This window comes from Poecile atricapillus, chromosome 3 (genome assembly GCF_030490865.1).
Source record: "Poecile atricapillus isolate bPoeAtr1 chromosome 3, bPoeAtr1.hap1, whole genome shotgun sequence".
Lineage (NCBI taxonomy): Eukaryota > Metazoa > Chordata > Aves > Passeriformes > Paridae > Poecile > Poecile atricapillus.
Window position 1 is genome coordinate 29,777,478 of NC_081251.1, and position 19,569 is coordinate 29,797,046.

General features: G+C 40.8%; 2 protein-coding genes across 5 annotated transcripts in view; both read left to right on the forward strand.

Annotated features, from left to right (window-relative positions):
- Positions 1–17,510, forward strand: part of SDHAF4 (succinate dehydrogenase complex assembly factor 4) — a 28,432-nt gene extending 10,922 nt beyond the window's left edge. Inside the window, exons 3-6 of the mRNA XM_058833859.1 lie at positions 2,660–2,766; positions 2,849–2,959; positions 6,058–6,094; positions 17,144–17,510. Coding sequence (XP_058689842.1) covers positions 2,660–2,766; positions 2,849–2,959; positions 6,058–6,094; positions 17,144–17,469 — 581 coding nt within the window. The 3' untranslated portion in view covers positions 17,470–17,510. The remainder of the gene's footprint in view (positions 1–2,659; positions 2,767–2,848; positions 2,960–6,057; positions 6,095–17,143) is intronic.
- A 225-nt stretch (positions 17,511–17,735) lies between these two features.
- SMAP1 (small ArfGAP 1) overlaps positions 17,736–19,569 on the forward strand; it is an 89,568-nt gene continuing 87,734 nt past the window's right edge. Inside the window, exon 1 of one of the 4 annotated variants that reach the window (XM_058833855.1) lies at positions 17,736–18,189. In XM_058833855.1, the coding sequence (XP_058689838.1) occupies positions 18,072–18,189 (118 nt within the window). In that variant the 5' untranslated portion in view covers positions 17,736–18,071. The remainder of the gene's footprint in view (positions 18,190–19,569) is intronic. The other 3 variants (XM_058833857.1, XM_058833853.1, XM_058833856.1) reach the window with 3 other exon arrangements.

Consider the following 19,569-nt stretch of genomic DNA (forward strand, 5'->3'; position numbering starts at 1 on the left):
GTAGTCATACCTAATCTTCTCAAACACTTTTGGTGCAGAAAGGGTGTCCCAGCAGAAATTGAATCTTAGCTACAAAATGGCAAATCCTGAGAAAAGAGCTCTATTTAAAATGAGTGCTCTGAGGGGTGGAACTAACAAAGTCCTGTTTCCTGTGAATGTCTTACACCCCCTGCAGATTAAGCATCTTTCTCCATGTTCCTGTGTTGATTGACATTATCTCCACTAGGCCAGAGATGAGGCATCTTTATGCCCATCTCTTCCCCCTGAGAGGAATTCTTTGGACCTCTTTCCCAGCCACTGATTTCCACAGAGCTTTCAAGAGCTTAATTCTCTTGATGTCTCTCCTTGACACCTTTTCAGAATATGTTGGATTTACTGACCTTTGAAGTGTGGGGGCAGTGTAGATATTGGCCTCGCATCCTTTGGAAACCAAGTTGCTGTATGACTTTGACCATACATATTTTCTTCAGGAATATTCAGCATCTCACTGAATTTTTCTGCAGTGAGAATGGATTTTTTTTTCCCCTCAAGTAACATTAGAAGTGCAAATTAAAGCTTACAGCAAGAAAGTCTTTGACATGCATTCTCCAGGCATTAAATCTCTCAGTCATCTACGGCCTTGTGCCTTTAAAAAAAGTCACATATTTTAATGTTGCCTTTTTTAGGGTGAGAGTGTTCAAAGAAGCTCTTTAAGGTCCTTACTTAATACATAAATTTATATTAAAGCTGACGTACATGGCCCATCAAAACACAGCTGTAATTCTCAAGTGTTAGCCCCTGACAAAAGACAGGTGAGTTATGCAAAGGTGGTCGGGTTAGTTCTAGAAGCCAGATACTGAAATATAACTTAACCTCTCCTAACTGATGTTTTAAATTTCAGTGACTTACATCGCCTTCTGTGCTTCCCTCCTAGTTGCAGTGCAGGGAGGTGCCTCTAAAAGGTAGTCTAGTCTCAGTATGGGGAGAGTTTTTCATTACAGATGGTAAATGGGGAATGATGGTTTTAAGGGCATCCTCTCCACTGACTTTAAAGGCTGTCTAAACAGCTGTCCTAAGCGAGATGTATTAGGTGTCAGCACCGTGGTCCTAACAAGGGAAGCCAGGGTGTACTGAACATGTGAACTACTCACTTCTTCAGAGGGGCAGGGCTGCAGTGAGGCAACAGGACCTGCAGTGCTTTTGCTGCCTGCACCCTTCCCAAACACTGGTGGCAGAGAAGGGGATGTCCAGGGCCAGCTCTTAGACACCTTGTAAAACGGAGTTACATTGTCTTAAAATGAGAGGAAAAAGGCTAAAGCTAGCTCTTGAAATTCCTTCTGCCTATCCAACTTCCCAAGGAAATGCCTACAGCATGATACAGCCAAGAGGGTAACACTGGATAAACTTATACTCAGGTGACAACAAGTATCTCAAACCTACAAATTAGTTGGGATTTTTTCCTTAATAAGGGTGAAGTGCATCAACCTAACAACTAAGCAGTCTTATCTGACATGCTGCTGAGAGGGAGCTAACATCAAAATAAAACTGGCAGACTAGGAAAAAGTCATATATTTGCTCAGCAAACCTTTAGTCTGTGTGACTTCCTTGTGAGAGGCTAAAGAACAAAGAATGATGTGTTTTCAGCTACCATTTGAAAGCTGGGGAAAATTCCACAATGTCTTAAAAGACAAGCAAGTGTTGCTTAGCTCAGGGAGTATCCTGCTTTTAGTTTACATTTTACCCTAGGGCTTTCACTTACAAGTTCTGCAGTATGTATGTGTGATCTTTAGACAGATTTTTTTCCCAGATGATTTCCTTGAGACAGGACTGCAGTAGCTGTTTGCTCTGACAGGCATATTGTTTCATTCTCCCTGCTTTTCTTTCAGCCTGATAATAACAGCTACAGCTTGCTTAATATTAAATTGCATATTACTTACTTTCATTTTTACTTTTTGCTGTCCTTGAAGTGGTTTTTTGATAGGTTGTACCCTTATTTTCTCTGTAGTAGTAACAGGGCACATCGTAACATTAATCAAAAATTGCAGGTGTTTCTCCTTCTACTTCCTTTCTTTGAAGGAAGTGTTTTGATAATACAGGGGATTTTTGTATGTGAAGATCTTATCTACAGTCAAGAAAGATGACTGGAGCTTCTCCAGTTGCATTTGACTCTCAAATTTAAGTTCATTATTCTGTCAAAATCTAGCTTTTGTGGGAAGTCAAAGATGCAAAGAGGGAGAAAGGGATGCCTCTAAGAAGCTGCATCAGTCTCCCTGTAAGTTTTAAACATAAACCCAAACTCATCTCCTCAGTGAAGGTCACTTAGCTGTCTGGTTACATTATTTAGCTTTTTTCAGAGCATATAGCTGTGGTCCAGTCTGTCCAGTCAGGACATTTTGGTATGTCAGGACAGTTCCAAAATGAGCTTTTGTAGTTTCAAGTCTTAATTTGCACAGAGAAATACCATGCTAAAGTGGTACACATCTGACTGGTAGGTACATTGTAGGCTCACTTGTGAATGACTGCAGGCATCAAAACCTCTCTGAAGTGGCAGAGAGATTTGAGTAAAAGGGCTCAGAGAGCCCTTCTGGTCCTATTGTCATCACCATTCTGAAGATAAACTGGGATTTATTCCTCCTTAACAGAAATCTCAAAAACGTGTCTGTACCTGCTACTGTTTCAGGAGATGTGCTGCATCCTCTCATCCCCTCGCTCAGGAAGACCTCTGATGGGAGAGCAGCTGCCAGGGAGAAGCTGAACGACACTGAAGAGGTGCAGGAGGCAGCTAATGTGCGTTCGGGCAGCTGACCACCAGATGGTCCTTCCTATAAAATTCTTTGTAGAGAACTGAATAATACTGGGTGTATCACAGAGGCTTGCTGGGCTCCACAAACCCTGTGTGAGGGGAAAAACAGAATGCTCAGTGCAGGATCTGTGCCGCTACTGTGGTGCTTCAAAGAAGCCAGAAAGCAAAACAGCTCAGGTATGTGAGGAAAGAATAAACATTTTCCATTTTCATTTTGCCATATTATATAAATAAGGGTGGCTGGATAATGAGGTGGCCAGTAGTGTGCTGTGTTATGGAGGGGAGGAGAGACAGGAGTAGGCTTCTCCACATGAACTGCACCAAGCCTTGTGCTTAACCTGGACCCTGGTCTATGTTTCTGGAGTCTTTCCTTCCATTCTTGTAGGTCAAGGTCACTGCAACATCTGATCTTTTATTATAGCCTTTTCCTTGTTGCAGCAAGTCCTGCAATGTTGGTCTGGCTGGGATTCCTGTGTTTCAGGAAACCCCAGCTGACCAAGGAAGCCCCTCAGCATGTCCATCAGCAGGTCCCTCATGTAACTCCTTAAACCCAAAATGTTTTGAACCCTTGAATTGGCATCTTGTGGAGGTAGGCAAATATTTGTCCCTCGCTAAGAAGAATGTTCCTGAGCTGCAGTGTTGGTGCATACATTTCATGTCTGGTCATCAGCAGAAAATGGAAAACTTACTGGTTTATTTCATACCATAGTAGAAGTTTCAGTTCTTACCTCTTTCCATCTCTGCTTTGACATTATTCCAAGACTTTTTTCCTGTCACAGAAGTGAGAGTGTTTTTTCTTTCCGTTTACAATAACAAAAAAATGGTTATGTCCTTTCAGGTTGTGTTGAAACAGGACTGATGAAGGGGGAAGGTTTTATGATGGTGTTGGCATTAGTTTAGACCATGGTGGCACTGGGAAACATGGTCTTCGTTTGTTATCAATGAGCAAAGGAAAGAACAATTCCTTCTGGCCTTTAGGAGAAAACTAATGTATTAAGGAGCTTGTTTCAGCATCTTGTGATTGCTGGGAGAGAAATTTTAAGGCGGGGATCAGAAATTTGGCAAGAAATCTCTAACATTTTGAGCTGCCTCATCTGTAGGAAATTTTCATCCAGCCTAATTTGGGAATAGCAGCCCAAATTTCACTTTGTAGTCTGCAGAACCCTTTCTGTCTGCAGTACTTCAGCAGCCAGAAACATATTTCTAAAACTTCAGGAGTGGTCTGGATGTTGTACTGTTCTGGACACACAAGAAACATTTCCTTAAGCCTGTGTCTTGCACATTTTTAGTTTTGTTTTTTAAAAGTTAGGCTGTCTCCAAGAAAGTTTCCTCATCAGAAGCAGTTTTAGCATGAATATGCTGCTTTTCTAAACTCAAGGACAAGAGACCTGGATTTACTGTAGATTCTGGAAGGGTTCAGCATACTGGGGACTGACTACTGATGCCTTGGTAATTTGTTGACACTGACTGGCATGCAGGGCCTTTCCCTTAGTCCATGAGCAGTAGAACACACTGCACTGCTTCCCTGATGGCACACAGGAAGAATAAGTTCTGTGGGAAGGCAGTCAGCTGAGGTTCCTGTGGACAGTAAGGCATGGACAGTGTGACCCAGCGTGTAGCTTGCCTCTCTCACACACCCTCTAGGCTACATCCAGTCACAAATTCATCCTTTCCTATCACCTCACTCCCAGTACTTTCAGCTCTTTTCCCTAATTTCCGTGGCTACAAGCTGGGCAAACCAAAGCAGCTGCAGAGTGTGCAGATGACCCTGCTTTCCTGCTGCCCCATGTAGATGCAGGACAACTCACAGGCTTGCTTAACAGCAAGAGGAAGCTTTGTCCTCTCAAGGCAGATGGGCTCTGCAGGCTGCTAAGCCCCCATTGTCCTGTCAGACACCGTACAGGCAGCAGTCTGGACTCGGCATTTCCTACTGAGTACTAATCATGGAGTTCTTCTCTCTGGTCAATGTGTGTTGTTCCTTTCCATGGAAGGAAGCTGCCTCCCACACAGAGTTGAAAATGAAAATTGTAACTGTTTCTAGAACATGAATATCTACATACATTTGCATACTCTTATTCACACAGATATATATATATGTACACACACACCCCTAATACAGAATCATCTGCCAATTTCATCCCTGTGTGGGAGGTTGGAACTTTATGAAACCATTTCACAATGCATCAAAACTTCATAGATCACAATTATAATGAAGACTTTTACGTAGTAAAAGTACAGCTAACAGTGTTTCTTCTGGAGTTTATATTACATAGAATTTTGAAAACTGAAAAAGTTACAAGCAGATCAAGACTGGTTTAATACTAATTTCTCCACTTTTGAAAAGTTGTTTAGAAAATGCCTATTTTTGTGGCTAATAAAGAGGAATACACCAAACTGTAAAAGAACTGATTGTGTCTGCAGGAACTATGGCCAGAATCCATCTAGGCCTGTATCTTTCATCTAACAAAGGTATCACCAAGTGCTTTGGTAGAAGTCCTCATGTAAAAGACATTTTGAAACATCAGTGGGACAATTTTTTGTTTCAGTCTTCTGTTATTTCTTACCATGGTATGACAGTTTAGTTTTTAAGTCTATGTGGTTTTTCAATACAATTCTCTTACAGACCCCGTGTTCTCAAGCAATTCTTTGTCTTGTACACAAAATAAATTGTCTAGAGACAAGACTAGACAGTAGGTATAAACTAACTTTGGAAATCATTTAAGGGTCAGCTGCTTCTTTGAAACTCTTTCTAATGGTTGTTTTAATGCTATAATTAGTCAAGAGGACCTGAAGTGTTTCCTAAGTGGGAAAAGAGAGTCCATAAAATGATAAAAATCATTAAAGAAAATAATTTAGAGCATAAATTTAAGATAGTAGAGACCTCAATAGCTGTACATTTCTAGTGATTTTAATATATTTGAGACTGAATCCAGTGTGAATAAAGATATATTTTTTTCCTCATTGCAAATATTCAGTTGAAGCCCCAAGAAGGCATGTTGGGTATTTCTCATTTGTAATAACAACATCATTATGCTCTGAGAGTAGTGGGAGAAGAAAATTTGAAATGCTGCCAGATGCAGTTACATTTCTCAGTGGAGAAATCTGAGTATATCAGTCTTTTGCTTAGTTCTGTTTACAAAGTTTACACTCAGAAGAGAATCCTTGCCTTTGCCTATTCAATTTTATGACTTTTATTTTCACCTGAAATTCTTATATGATCAGTATCTAATTTCTGTGATCTGTATCCTGTCTTCTAATTGCATGTGCCGAACAAGTGGACGGAGGACTGTGTCATTCTTGGTTTCTCCTCAGGTATGCACAATTCGCTGTATTCTTGACATTAAAAAACGATTCCTGGCCAGCTATAGCCTGTATTTCTTACTCTTCTTATCCAGTTGAGGCTTGTTCAGCTTCTATATATCACAGCATTTGCTCTTCTGCTTGTATTGCTTTCCTGCACTGGTCACAGAACTGGCACCGAATGCTTCCTTTGCATCATCAGTAAACAATGGGAAGAATTTTGAAAACACATGGAGCCTAATACTTCATAATCAGCGTTCTCTCAGTTAGTGGTCAACAGTGCTGAGAGGCTGTCATATGAACTAAACCACATCAGTAGTGGCTGAAGTGTCTTTAAGAACTAGAAAAACAAGGCGTCAGTGAACTTTGTATATATGAATGAAGTTAGTACTTTTGGGTGATGGTGGGGAATGCTACTGCATGGAGTAAGGAATTAGGGTCTGCAAAGGACAATAGTAATTAAAAAATTCTTTGGAAATACTCTTGTGCACATACCCCTTCTTGAGTAAGAATCAACTCAAATATGATATACTGAGTACATTATAAATAGATACAAATATGTATATATTTGCAAACATTACCTTATCAAAGTGTACAGGTATTAATACTCTTGGATGCTAATCTGAGATATTTTTAAAGGCAGAGAACTCTGGACACTGTATGTAGCCTGAGAAAGCACCAGAACAAAGACAAAGATCTGAAGTCCCATTCTGCTCTCCAGGCTGCTGATATTGTGTGTATTCTTTGTTACATCAACATGTCCCTCAAAGATGAAATAGGTATTGGAGAAATTCACCTAAACCCTCACAGTAAGAAGAAAGGATTATTTTCATTGCACATATAAGACAATGCAAGCTGAAATACGCGAAGAGAATCAACGATGAGCGCAATCATCCTGGCACACCTAACATCAACAACAATTTGCTCGAGTAGAGGCATCTAAACGAAATTTGATATAACAGTCTTCAGCCAGGTGAAGGTCAGTCTGTTTGTGAAAGGAGTCTGTTTCTCAGACTCCCTACCAGTCAACATCTGCAGGCTGCTTCATACAGCATAGGGACTTACATCAGAAAAAGGGACCTAACTGGGCTCCACTAAAAGCCACAGAGGATGAGAGAAACATGGGAGGAGACAAGCTGCATTTCTCAGTTAGACTGAGGTGAAAATAAATACGTGCTGTCCTTGGGCAAGTGACCTCTTGAAAAGATCAGCTAACCCCCAGATTTTAACACACTAAACCATGTGTGTCAGGTTTGGACTGCCTACAGCATGTGCACACTGTATCAATTCTTACATGACTTGTCCAAGGTACAGATATACAGCAAGTGCATCTGTGAGTGACCAGAATAAAGCTCAGAAGAAGCAAAGTTGTCAGTGCCATCACCTTAGGCTCTTTTGGCCACTTTAAAGTGGTTCTTTTCATTAATACTCAGTAGTTTTTCTCAGCTTTTGCCCTCCCAGGAGATTTTTTTTTTTTTGTCAAGGTTTCATTAATATTAAAATCAGGTTATTTGAAGGAGGAGAAATCCCATTTCTTCTTCATTTAAATTTACTATTGAATTATTTGCTTTTGTAATAACAGTATTTTTTTCATAGTGTCTATGCTACAAGTACAATTTTAACAAATGTCATCTGTGGACGTTGTTTATCTTTGACAATTTAAAGGAAAAGAGTAGAACTCCTCACGGCAATCATTCAATAATAGAAAAACTTCAAATTTTGCCAACCACATAGATTTCATCTGACATATTTTTAAATGTTTTCCTTCACCCACATTTGTATTATCAAAATACTTTAAAAATATTTATGCTGTATTTTTAGTTTACTAGAAAGGCACTTTTCCATAGCAGAAAATATTACTCTTTTGTTTTGACCACAGATAAAAAATGTCAGCTTTAGGACTAAAACAGAAGGCTGTACCTCCACCTGTAAAAGCCCAACAGCTAAAGCAAAACACGTAGAGCAGCCAGTGCATGCATTCTCAAACCCAACTGGTACCCATCCACTGGATGCCTCTCAGCTGGAGATCAGCTCTGCAGGCTCTTCAGTCTTCATCCTGTTTTTCTCAGGTGCAAGAACTTCTTAGAAGAGTCCTCAGCTTAAGAGATGTAGAATCTAAGACACATGGGGTATTCAACCTCAGCCAGAAATAGAGTCAGAAGTGGGAAAACCTGCTTACTTTCCAATTCTGCTCTCCTGATGTATATTCTTGGAAGCTTCAAATCCAGGATGAGTCATGCTAGAAACTCTGCTGTAGCTAAGACATCTTAAGGCTGTAAAGGGTCAACAAAGTGAGGCAGCTGCTATTAAGTGCAGGTAGCATTTCCTTGAACCTCAAAATCTATGCCATCTTCTAAAAATAAATGCAAAGCAGATTTATATTTCAGGAAGAACAAATGAACACCAAGCAAATACCTTCACCTTAATCCAAGATCCAGGGATGCAGGACTTGATAAAACATTATTTAGCAACACTTCACCTCTATAAATCTGGCATCACATTAAAAGGAGACCAGTATATTAAGTTCATCATATTCCTGGGGAAGCCAAGCTATTGGAGGTGGAATGACTTGGTCAAAACCAGATCTCAGTCTACCTTTATTGGATTAAATCCATTTTATCCAGAAAAAATGCTGTCTCTGACTACAGTCACCAGACACATCACAGGATAGTATAAGAAAACCCACTTACATGTGCTGACAAATCTTCATGGTTACATTATTGTGAGGTGCAGAAGGGAGGCTGATGCAATTGCTGAGTTAAATCTTGAGAAAAAAAAAAAGGCGCGAGAAATTATTATTCTTTCATATGATACAAGTAGCTTATGGAAATGTGTGCTAGAAAAAAATATGAAGAAGCTCAGAACTGTAGTTTTAATTTACGCTGTCAACGTCATGCAACTCACCCTGAAATTAGAGAGCCACCTAAAGAACTTCGTTAATCTGTCATGTCTCTGAAGGCTGCAGCTCAAAGGACATGAAGTCTTGTCTTTAACTGTTGAAATGCAAAGTGAGAAAGTCACCAAGAATATAATGAACTTGTATAATACTGACATGGGTAAATTTCAGTACTGGAGTGACACCCAGGGAAATTTGCTGCTTGGTTATCTGAGGCTCAGGTAGTGAAATTCAGCTAAAACCAGAGGAAACTGTGAGTTGCTTTCAGGGTTTTGACTGTTGGGACTTGAGAATTGTAATGGACACAGAAAAAACACACTGCTGATCTTGAGAGATTTCATGAAAAACAGCCCAAACTAGAAATTAAATTAAATGTTTATTAACATCCAACTGCAATCAAACAAAAAAAAAAAACAAAAAAACACCTACCATGGAAATAGCAGAGGAAGACACCTGTCCAACAATACCTTGGTATCAGATGCAATTTAAACAAATATTTAGTTTGCATTTTTCCACTGATTAAAAGTCATACTATCATCATAGTCTCCCCTGAGTGAGTTTAACAGGCTCGGCTGTCTATTTCAGCATTCTGACTAGGATTTCTATGGAACAGTATGTCAAAAGGATGATATTTTATATTGCTGCATGATTACCAGAATTCAAGAACTTTTTTAGTTTGTAAAGATGTAAGGTTTGTTAGAACTATAAACTTAAATTAATTCACATTACTTAAAATATGCTACCATTTTATTTTAACCTTAACTGATGTTAGTTCACTTATTAAGAGCCTTCTGCTAAGGCTAACTACTTTTACTGCCTAGTAAAGAGAATACCAAAAGTCTTACCTGGCATTAAAGAGCTGTCACGGACATGAATGCTCTATATATGGATATTAAAGACAATTCCTGTCAGACTATGATAGTAAGAATACATAGAGATAATGGCTGACCTTGGGTGTGGCATTTCAACTGAAAATTCAGAGATGATCTCAGTCATCAGAGTTGTAAGGACAACATTGCTTATTACAAATTGTGCTTTAGAGAGCAAGTAATTATGTTCTGCCTAGCATTAGACTGTTATTAAGTGTGCAGTGTTACAACATTTAAACAGAGCTCTGAGTCTAAATTACCTTGACACACAAAGTATTCATGTGTTATGTAGAATACCTTATTTCAATACTCCACACGTTCCATGTCATTTCTGCAACTGATCTGATTAATAAAGACCCCTTGTGCATAACACCCAAGAAATGAGCACGGTGTAGCAACGTACTAAAGTTATTGGTATGAAGCAGCGGTTGCTTTTTCTTGCCTTTCCTGCAATAGGAAAGGTACACCCCACTCTGTACTACAGGCTCTGTTCTGCACTTGCTGAGGAAAAGAAATGGTCAGCTCTGCTTCTCCATGCACTTACCTTCACAGAGGCAGGTACTGACAATTTAAAAAAAAAAAAGCTTCCTTGTTAAATGATATCCTCTTTAGTAGTCTCAACATCACATAAAAGATACATTTTTTACTTTTTTTAGTCTTGAATATCTCTGCTGTCTATTTTATTCATTATTTTATAGTACTCCATTACAAGCTCCATATTTTTAGGAGACAAATCCCACCCCTAAAGATTTGCAGTGCATGCTGGAACTATGCATGGGAGTAAAGCCTGAAAATAGACCATCTTTCTGCACTTCAAAGGCCCTAGAATAATCTGGCAGACAAGTGACATTAAAGAACACAAAATGAAGATTCAGAAGCAAGAAATGAATTGTGGAAAGTAGATCTTGGTCTTGCTTTAATACAAGTATACATTTTGTAGATAATTTTTTAGAAATGAAGCATAGGACTTGTCTTGGAGTCTCTAACAGTATTTTTTTTTATTACTACAAACTGTCTTTAAATCTGCCCTGTGATTCTTAAAAGATCAATCTTTTCTCTGTTACTTCTGTGCCCATTACCTTACTAGACTTTTGGTTCAATAACCTCCTTTGACTTCCTAAATAAAAAGATCATTTCATATTCACTAAATTAAACACATGGCTTTCAATGTATGTCTCAGAACAGTACACTTCAAGAAAAAGAAATATATTTTCCAGATAAAACATCAGAATAAAATAAACACAGAAACAATGTGCCTTTGGGGAATAAGAAAACACTCCAGGGCTGATTATATTTGCCAGAACACTGAGCATGGACTCATCAGATTGATTAAGTCTGTCATAACAACAAATCACAAAGCTATAGAAGACAAAATTCAATATTCTTTCTAAACATAGAAGCCTATTTTTGAACTATCAAAAAATACTGCATTTAGAAAATCCCTGTTTCTTTTCTGTACAAGTATTTTGAGAAGCACTTTGGTATCAAAGATGCTGTAGTAATACAGGCACAGACACTGCAACGGTAATTTTTCTTTTTTACATGATGTGTATGTGTGGGCCTGTGTCAGTAAAGAGAAACATGGAGGAAAGGAAAAAGGAAAAAGGAAAAGGAAAAGGAAAGGAAAGAGTCAAAGGACCAGCATAAGTTTTGTATGGAGAGAAAAATTCCTCCTGAAAAGCAATGCAGTTATGAGGGACTTTCCACAAAATATTTCCTATTCTGTGAAAACTTGATCTGATATGAAGAGAATTCCAGAGTCAGTCCAAAGCCAGGAGAAAAAAAGTTAAAGCAAACAAGTCAGCTGGGGGGAGTCCCAGTCAGATGCCTGTCCAGAGATTTCCTGTGCACATGCTGTGCAGGGCCAGCACTCTTTGAGAGCTGCAAATTCTTGCAGCCAGAGCTCATATTCTCCTGACATCACACTTCCTGTGCTGTATAAGTTTTGTACAAAAACCAAGGAAAACATCACATCAACCATCACAGGCTTCATGCTTCTAGAGGCAGAAACACAGGAGATTTTTTTATCTGCCAGATGTAGTTGTAGTCATTCCCCTGGGAACATATCCAAATATGTTTCTCCTCAAGTGATAGATCACAGAGGGACTGAAGAAAGAGTTTATTTTTTTTTTTCTTTTGTATAGCAAATCACTTTCCTCATTTCTTGAGTATCCAGTAGCTGAGGAAAAACATTTTCCTGCAGATATAAGCTTGTGAGTGCTATGGACATTCTTTTCTCGATAAAAGACTCACTGATCACTAAAAATATCCAGCTTTTGAAGTAGAAATGATTCTCCTTCAGCATCTCTGGACTGCAGACACTCAGAAACCAGTATGATTTGTTATAACCTTAGCCCCTCAGTCTCCCCCAGTGTGAAATTTTCTCAAAGAAGAAAAAATAAAGCAAAAATATTTAAAATGTTTGACCTCAACTTTTCCACTTTTCTGAGGATGATTCTAAGACAAAAATAGGTAGAATTTGCAGGGTCACTGCAGACTTCCAAACAGGTAAGATATAGCACACAATTAATTACTCCTCATCGTAAAGGGAACTGAAAAGATAAACACAAGTTTATTCACACTAGTATTTAAAGAGTACTGCAGAAAAGAGAAGGAAAAGCATAATGTTATAGTGTAAAAAAATCATCTCAAATGCTATGTATATCTAGATTCTGTTTTGTCTGCAACAGTCTGAAGCTTGCAATTCATCAGCTAATGCTTAACCCACACTCTCGACGAGTTCCTGACTTCATCTGAGGGAAAAAATGGACTACATGAATCATAGTTCCTATTGTTGAAGAGCTAAAATTAAGATTTGTGAAAATCAAAAACTCTCCTAGCTTTAGCATCTATTTAGTCATTTACCCATCAACAAAACATTTTTAAGCTTCAAAGACTACCTTTTGCACAGTAGGACATGAAGCAGTAATAACAATGGAGCTCAGTTCCCCCTTTTTGTACTTGCTTTTCATATTTTTCCCTAGTATTTCAAGTTTATGATTTTGCAACTGATTTTACATCTGATTATTGCTGTTCATCTTGGCTAGATATCAATGGCTGCTGATACCTAAGGCTGGTGTTCTTATCCTCAAAGCCAAACTGAGCCAAATGCATGACTCACAAAGTTCCATCTAACAGTCTCTCTCTTCAGAAAACCCAGTCTTAAAATGAGATGAATCAAAATGAGAAGACTCAGACCGAAACATACAAACAGCCTTAAGTAACTGAAAATACACCATGAGCTTGGAAAAGTGCAAAGCATTTAATTTTTAAGATCGCATTCATGCTTCCACTGGAACCATATGGAGCTTACATTTCTTTATGGTCTACACCTACACTATCCTACATTGTAATTCACATGAGAATATAGTGGCTTAATACATGCACATTATGTTCAAAACATAATAGAACATATTAGCTCTACAGAATGGTATTTTTTTCCCGAGCTTACACAATTATGACTGACAGCAAAGGGCATCGAAATGTATTTAATCATCCTTCTATTTAATTTGCAGTTTCCCCCTCAGGCACTAATTTGTTTTTTACAATTAAAATTCAGATTTACTAATAACTCTCAAGAAAACAAGACTATTGGTGAAGCATAGAATTTTTGTCCCAATTTTCAGAATTGCAGTCACATCACAGTCTTTCTATTTCAGAGTATTTCAAATGCTCAGCAGCTATAGAAATTAGACTGCCTTATCTTGGATGTTATAATGTCAATAATTCATCTAATACCAGATGCTTGGTCTCTGAATAGATGCAAAGGAAGGACCAAGAAACTGGAGAAAAGATTTACTGCCTCTAATATCTCATCTCTCCAGTCAAGTTGCTGTACAGAAACTAGAATTCATTGAAAATGCATCCCCACCTATAAATCTTGATCCTTTAATGCTTTTTAATCATCTTAAGAGTGACACTATCACTGTTTGGTTCATTGGCCAGGGTGCTCAAACTGTAAGAACATGACTCATGACACTCCTAGGGCAAGCCCACAATGCTTATCAACCAGACTTCCCATTGCAGTGACCCTACAAGGCTGTCAAATGCATAATACTCATTTTTGGGGATGATGAGATATGATCTTGTTACTCCTGTGTACACAGTATATTCAACTATAGTTTCGAAAGTCATGTCCCCAACAACTTCTGCATTGTATAAGGATTCTTTTCATTGCGGATTTAAAATTGGGCTTTGAAAATGAAACTTTTTGGTTCTCCAGGGTGGGGGTTTGTTATGTTTTGTTGGATTTTTTTTGTAAAAGAAATACTGAATCTTTTAAAACTATTGAATTTGGGTTTAGGGCTGTATTTTTAAACAAAGAATAAAAATATGTGGAAACTCTTGGTCTGGTTGCAGACTCTCTGATACAGATGTTATTTCATGAAATGTCATGTTACTATGGCTTCTTTTTTTTTTTTCCTGATTAAAAATATCAGAGCTAGAGCTGAGCAGGAATTGTCCTACACAAAGTACATCACTGAAAAAATATCTTTAATTTAAAACAATGCTAAGAATTCATTTCTTAAATGAATTCTTTACTACCTACCTTTTACTAGTCAGGTAGGAGACAGTCACCATCTCTACCCTTTATTCTCAATTAGGAGACACAAATGATCAAGGAAGTCATTCCTCTGCTTCTAACACAGGCCCTTCCAGATGGTAATTCAGCTCACCCCAGTCAGACACACCTGTCTGAGAACATGGCAAACCACCTTCATGAATGTCTGTTTCTCTCCACTGGTCATCAAGGGTAGACAGGATGCCAGGCTCATAGCTCAAGATTTTCTAAAGTTTGTCATAGAAATGGCATCTGAAGTGTTTGCTGAAACACAATGGTTACGGTCAACTTTTCAGGTGCTGCCATTCTCTGCCAGCCAAGGATGACAGATAGCACATTATCTGACCCATGGGCAGCCCAGACTCTGCAGCATGGAGAGCCAGCTTGGAAGAGCCAAGTTTCAGAAGCATTACTGAAATTTCCATTTCCCAGGAAGTGATATATATATATACATATATATATATGTGTGTGTATGTGTATGTATGTATATGTATATTTATAATTTTTTCTTAAGAGCTTGAGAATATCTGAAGCACCAAGCTTTCTTCTGAATCAGAAATTCTCAACAACTCTAACTGGAACCCCATTTATTTCTGGACTTTGATATTTGAAGATGAGGCATTAGAGAAACACAGCTATTTTAACACCTGCTTTCAATCCAGTTAATAACTTTGCACCTGATACATTCTTTCCCATTAAGTCAAATTTATGCTAATACTGTCCTGATTAGGAAATACTATTTAAAACTGGTTTATGGGGTGATTTCTGAATAAGGTAGGTGTCTAGATTTGGTGAATTTCGGCTATCAGATTATGAAGTTCACAAACTATCTATAGGTATTTCTGCAAAACAGTGGAATAGCCTGTAGAATGACAAGTGTTGACAATTAGGAAGAGATTTTTGTCATGCTGGGTAAATCTTTGCTTTTACTGAACACAGCACCATCACTAGTATTGAAAACCACAGAACTCCAATGTTAAAGTTACTTTATGGAAAATTCAGTTAGCCTCATGAAACTCACTCAGTTCTGAAGATAAAGGTCTTGAAACACAAGTCATGTACTTTAAACAATTCCAAAACTGGATTGACTAGACTGTGCACTACAGGGCTTAATGAAAGGTAAAGCAAAGGGCACTGAGCTGACAGGCTCAGCATGACTACCATATCTCGTCTTTTGAAGGAGCAGCATCTCTGGTCTCTCTGCACTTCATGTCATGGCATGGTGGCATGGCACCTGAACTCATTCTATAGATCATACTGCATCCTGAAAAACATATTTTCTTCATTTTTTCGCACTCTGAAAAATGCTTTTGGCAATAACTTCACATTTACAACATTCTGCTCCTCTTTAGGATCTAGGAAAAGCAGCAAAAGCACAGAAGAGATTAATTTTTGTCCTCCTTCAATTCATTTGTGCTCTGAAGGAAACACCTAATAATGTAGTTACACCATGCTGTTTTCAAAGAACTATCTATTAAAATATTAATAACCTATTCATCTCACCCCATGGTGAAGCAGGTGATTTCATATTTCTACTGTATTACAGAAGAAAAAGTACTTAGAAGGATAATTTTCAGAGCTGAACACAATAAGCACATCTTGTGTCAGATAGAAAAGCAACTACTATTTTCTTCTAAAACAGCAATGCTGCTGCTTATCTAACACATGAGAAGCAAGTTCATGGCCTTTTCTCTCTCTACCCACAGCTCTTGCCTTTCTAACAAGCATCCTATTTCTCAGAGTCCTGGGATAACAGCAAGGAGCTGTAGCTCCCTTTCTAGCTGAAGCTAGTTTTCTCTTAAAAAAACCCCAAAACAACAAGCAACAACAACAACAAAAAAAAACCCGTGGTAATTAAAACCACTTTGGGCTAGAAAACAGTTACATGCTTGTAGATTAAGTATTCAGCTAGAAGCATGTTTAGAAGCATGTCATGTTTAAGAAGCCGGGAATATTGTGCTTCAGTAGTCCAGTTTCCAGGCAAGGGCTGATGGCAAATATCAGGATACAGTAACATTTGTGTTACACACCTTCTGCTGCAGCGAGTCTTTCTATTTTGGCACTGTAAGGCACCTGGAGCTCAACTTCGTTGTGCCATTCTATACTTCTGGTTTTAACCCTCAATGCCTGCTCCGAGTAGGATGCTAAACCCTCTATTAGAATTATATATTTATACCATATCCTCATTCTGCAACCTCAAACCCAGTAACTCACTGGCCAGGAGATTCCCAGTGTACAGGCAGACCTTAACTCTCTATTTTAAAGGAGATCTAAACATATTTTCCCATGCTAGATGCTAGTTTAACTACTAATTAACTTGATGTGTAGTATTTTCATTTTTTTCTGTTGCAACTCTTCCACACTGAGGGGATATTTAATTCACCGTTGTCTCTGAGAAAAAGAAAGATACAGAGAATGATTCAGTAATTTAGTGTCTGAGAGGGAAAAGACCTGAATTTCCATCTGCCTCACATAAGCATTTTATAGGCTATATATAGGCTTCAGCTCTTTCCAGAAGGGTTGGATTAGAGGCAAAAAAATGCAGCAAGCTAGAATTGATCTGACAAAAAGGATGTTACTGGAGAGCAGACTCTATGACGGAGTCCTCAGCAGCGCCAAAGGGAGCCGATACAAAATGGAGGAAGGGGACAAATAAAGATGTGGTATTTTGAGGTACAAAATGTAGAGGTGCACTCTTGGTCAGAAGAGTCAGCCCGTGCTGTGCTTTTCTGCAGGTACTTTGGATCCAACTCTGACTTCTCCAGAGCATCTCACCACCTACACAAGAGTGGAAAAGCGCCAGTTTCCTCATTGTAAGGTCTCTGCTGTCTGTAAAGCTTTATTTCAGATAGGAGCACGTACCCTTGGAGAAATTTCAGAGGCCAAGTTCCAGCTGTGGCAGTGTCCAATCAAAAGGCTGCAAGAGCTTTTTTTTCCTCCCCCAGCCCTGGCCTGGAGAAGGAGACAACTGTCCCGAGGATACAAGGTGCCTCAACTTCATGGACGCTGGCAGCTACCTTGGCTATGTGTTTTGGAGTATTTACTACCGGTGGGTTGGTAAATACAATGACAGGGGTGTTCAATCCCACGGACGCCGGCAGATCCCTGGCTGTGTTTTGGGGTATTTACCGTCAGCTGGAGAGCCGGGCTCCAGCGCACCGCGCACCCCCATCCCCTGCTGGGCTGGGCCGGGCCGGGCCGGGGCGGGGCAGGGCGGGGCGGCGCGCGCACAGGTGCGGCGGCTCGCGCCGGGCCCCGCCCTTCCTCCGGGCACCCCCTGGAGGGCGGGGTCACGCGCCGGCGGATGGATACCTCACCTGCTGTCACCAGGTGACCCCCTTCTCCTCGGGCACCGCTCCGTGCCCTTCTAAAGCCAGGACGGCGATTGCTGCTCTTTGGGAAGCGCCGTGTAGGGGCGACATCGCGGCGCGGCCTGGACTTAGGGACCCGGCGGACTATTTGTCACTCCGGAATAGGGGACTGTCGTGGCCAGGGTGGGCGTGTGCGCGCGCGCCATCCCGGCAGCGGGCGGGGAGGGAGACAGGCGGAGGCGTCCGCAAGTAGTTCCGGTTGAGGAAGTCGGCGCTCGCGGCCGCCGGTTCCCGTGGCCGCGCCAGGGCAGGAGCGTTCCCGGCCCCGCTCCGGCTTCGCTCCAGCCGCGCCATGGCCACCCGCTCCTGCCGGGAGAAGGCGCAGAAGCAGAACGAACAGCACCAAGCCATCCTGGCCAAGCTGCTGCGGGAGGAGGACAACAAGTACTGCGCGGACTGCGAGGCCAAGGGTACGCGGGGCGGGGGCTCGGGGGCTCGGTCCGGGCGCGGCGCTGCCCCGGCGGGTCCCGGCCCGGGGCGGCTGCGGGGCCCGGCTCGGGGCCGCGCCACGTCCGCAGGGGCGGCGGGACCGGCGGGCGGTTCCTCCCGACAGCGGGCCCGGGGGCGGCAGCGGGTCGGGCTCGGGGGCAGCGGCGGGGCGGGCAGGCAGAGAGACAGCCTGAGCTCTCCGTGTGAGCCGCGTTCCGCTCTGCCCTGGGCTGGGCTGGGCTGGGCTGCAGCCCCGCGACCTCCAGCGAGGAGCCCCCGGCCGGGCTTTATGCAATGACTGGCCCAGCCCTTTCCTGAAGTTTCACGGCCGCGTCCGCTTCCTGCGCTGCCAGGTATCGATCCGGAGCGGGCTGTGGCCTTCGGGAAGGGACTGGCCGATGCCAGGGGTAGGTGCCAGAGGAGTTGAACATCGAGTGTCCAAAACAATATGCCCTGCCATGCTGACTCAGTCAGAATGCCAGGCTCTGTGAATCTGGGTGTCTGAGTCCGGTTAAATATGTCACAGATGTGGCTTTGGCGATGAATGGAATTTTAAAGATTATATCACTGGCAAATCTTACAGTGCTTTAGTCTATTTTTTTTTTTTCCTGCACGAAAGTAGACGTATATTTGCATTTCTGTTTACCTTGGATTCTGTGGCTTTCAAATGGAAAATTGTAGTACCTCCCTCCTTCATCTAGACTCCATTTATTAAGATCTTACTCTAGGTAAGGTGACTGCACAGTAAGTTATTAAGTGTAATGCTTCCTGAATAATAATTGAGAGTTCACACTGTATGATTAATGCCAGAGCTGCCTTGTTTAGTCCTTCACGTAAAGTGGAGGTGAAATGTAAGTGAGCTTCATTTGAGTAACCAGAAATGGCGCTGTTTGTAAATTCCCCCATCTATGTGTGCTACTTTGTTTCACTATGCACTCAAGACATGCTGTGCACAATCAAAAGGAAGGCTGTATTGTCCTAATATAAACTCTTAAAAGTAGATGATATGGATTACACCAAAGATAATGGGTCTTTATATTTTGTAAATAACTCTGCCTAACCATTTCCTAACACAGCTCCTCTTGCCCCCTGACAGCTGGTTACCATGTAAATGGCTCTTCGTAACCAGTGACTTTCTGGAAAAAGCACGTTTGTATGTTTTATGTATTATTGGCACTTTGTATGTCTATGCTGAATGCTGCTCGGTGTTGCTTGCTGATGGAATTCCATATGTAAGTTGTTCTATAGCATCGGCCTGAGGGCTGTGCTGTTTAAGATTAGAGTCTGGTATTCTCCCATTACTTGTCCAAGTTTTCTCTTTCTGTCTCTCACTTAGTCAAAATGTTTGTAAGTCCCTGTAG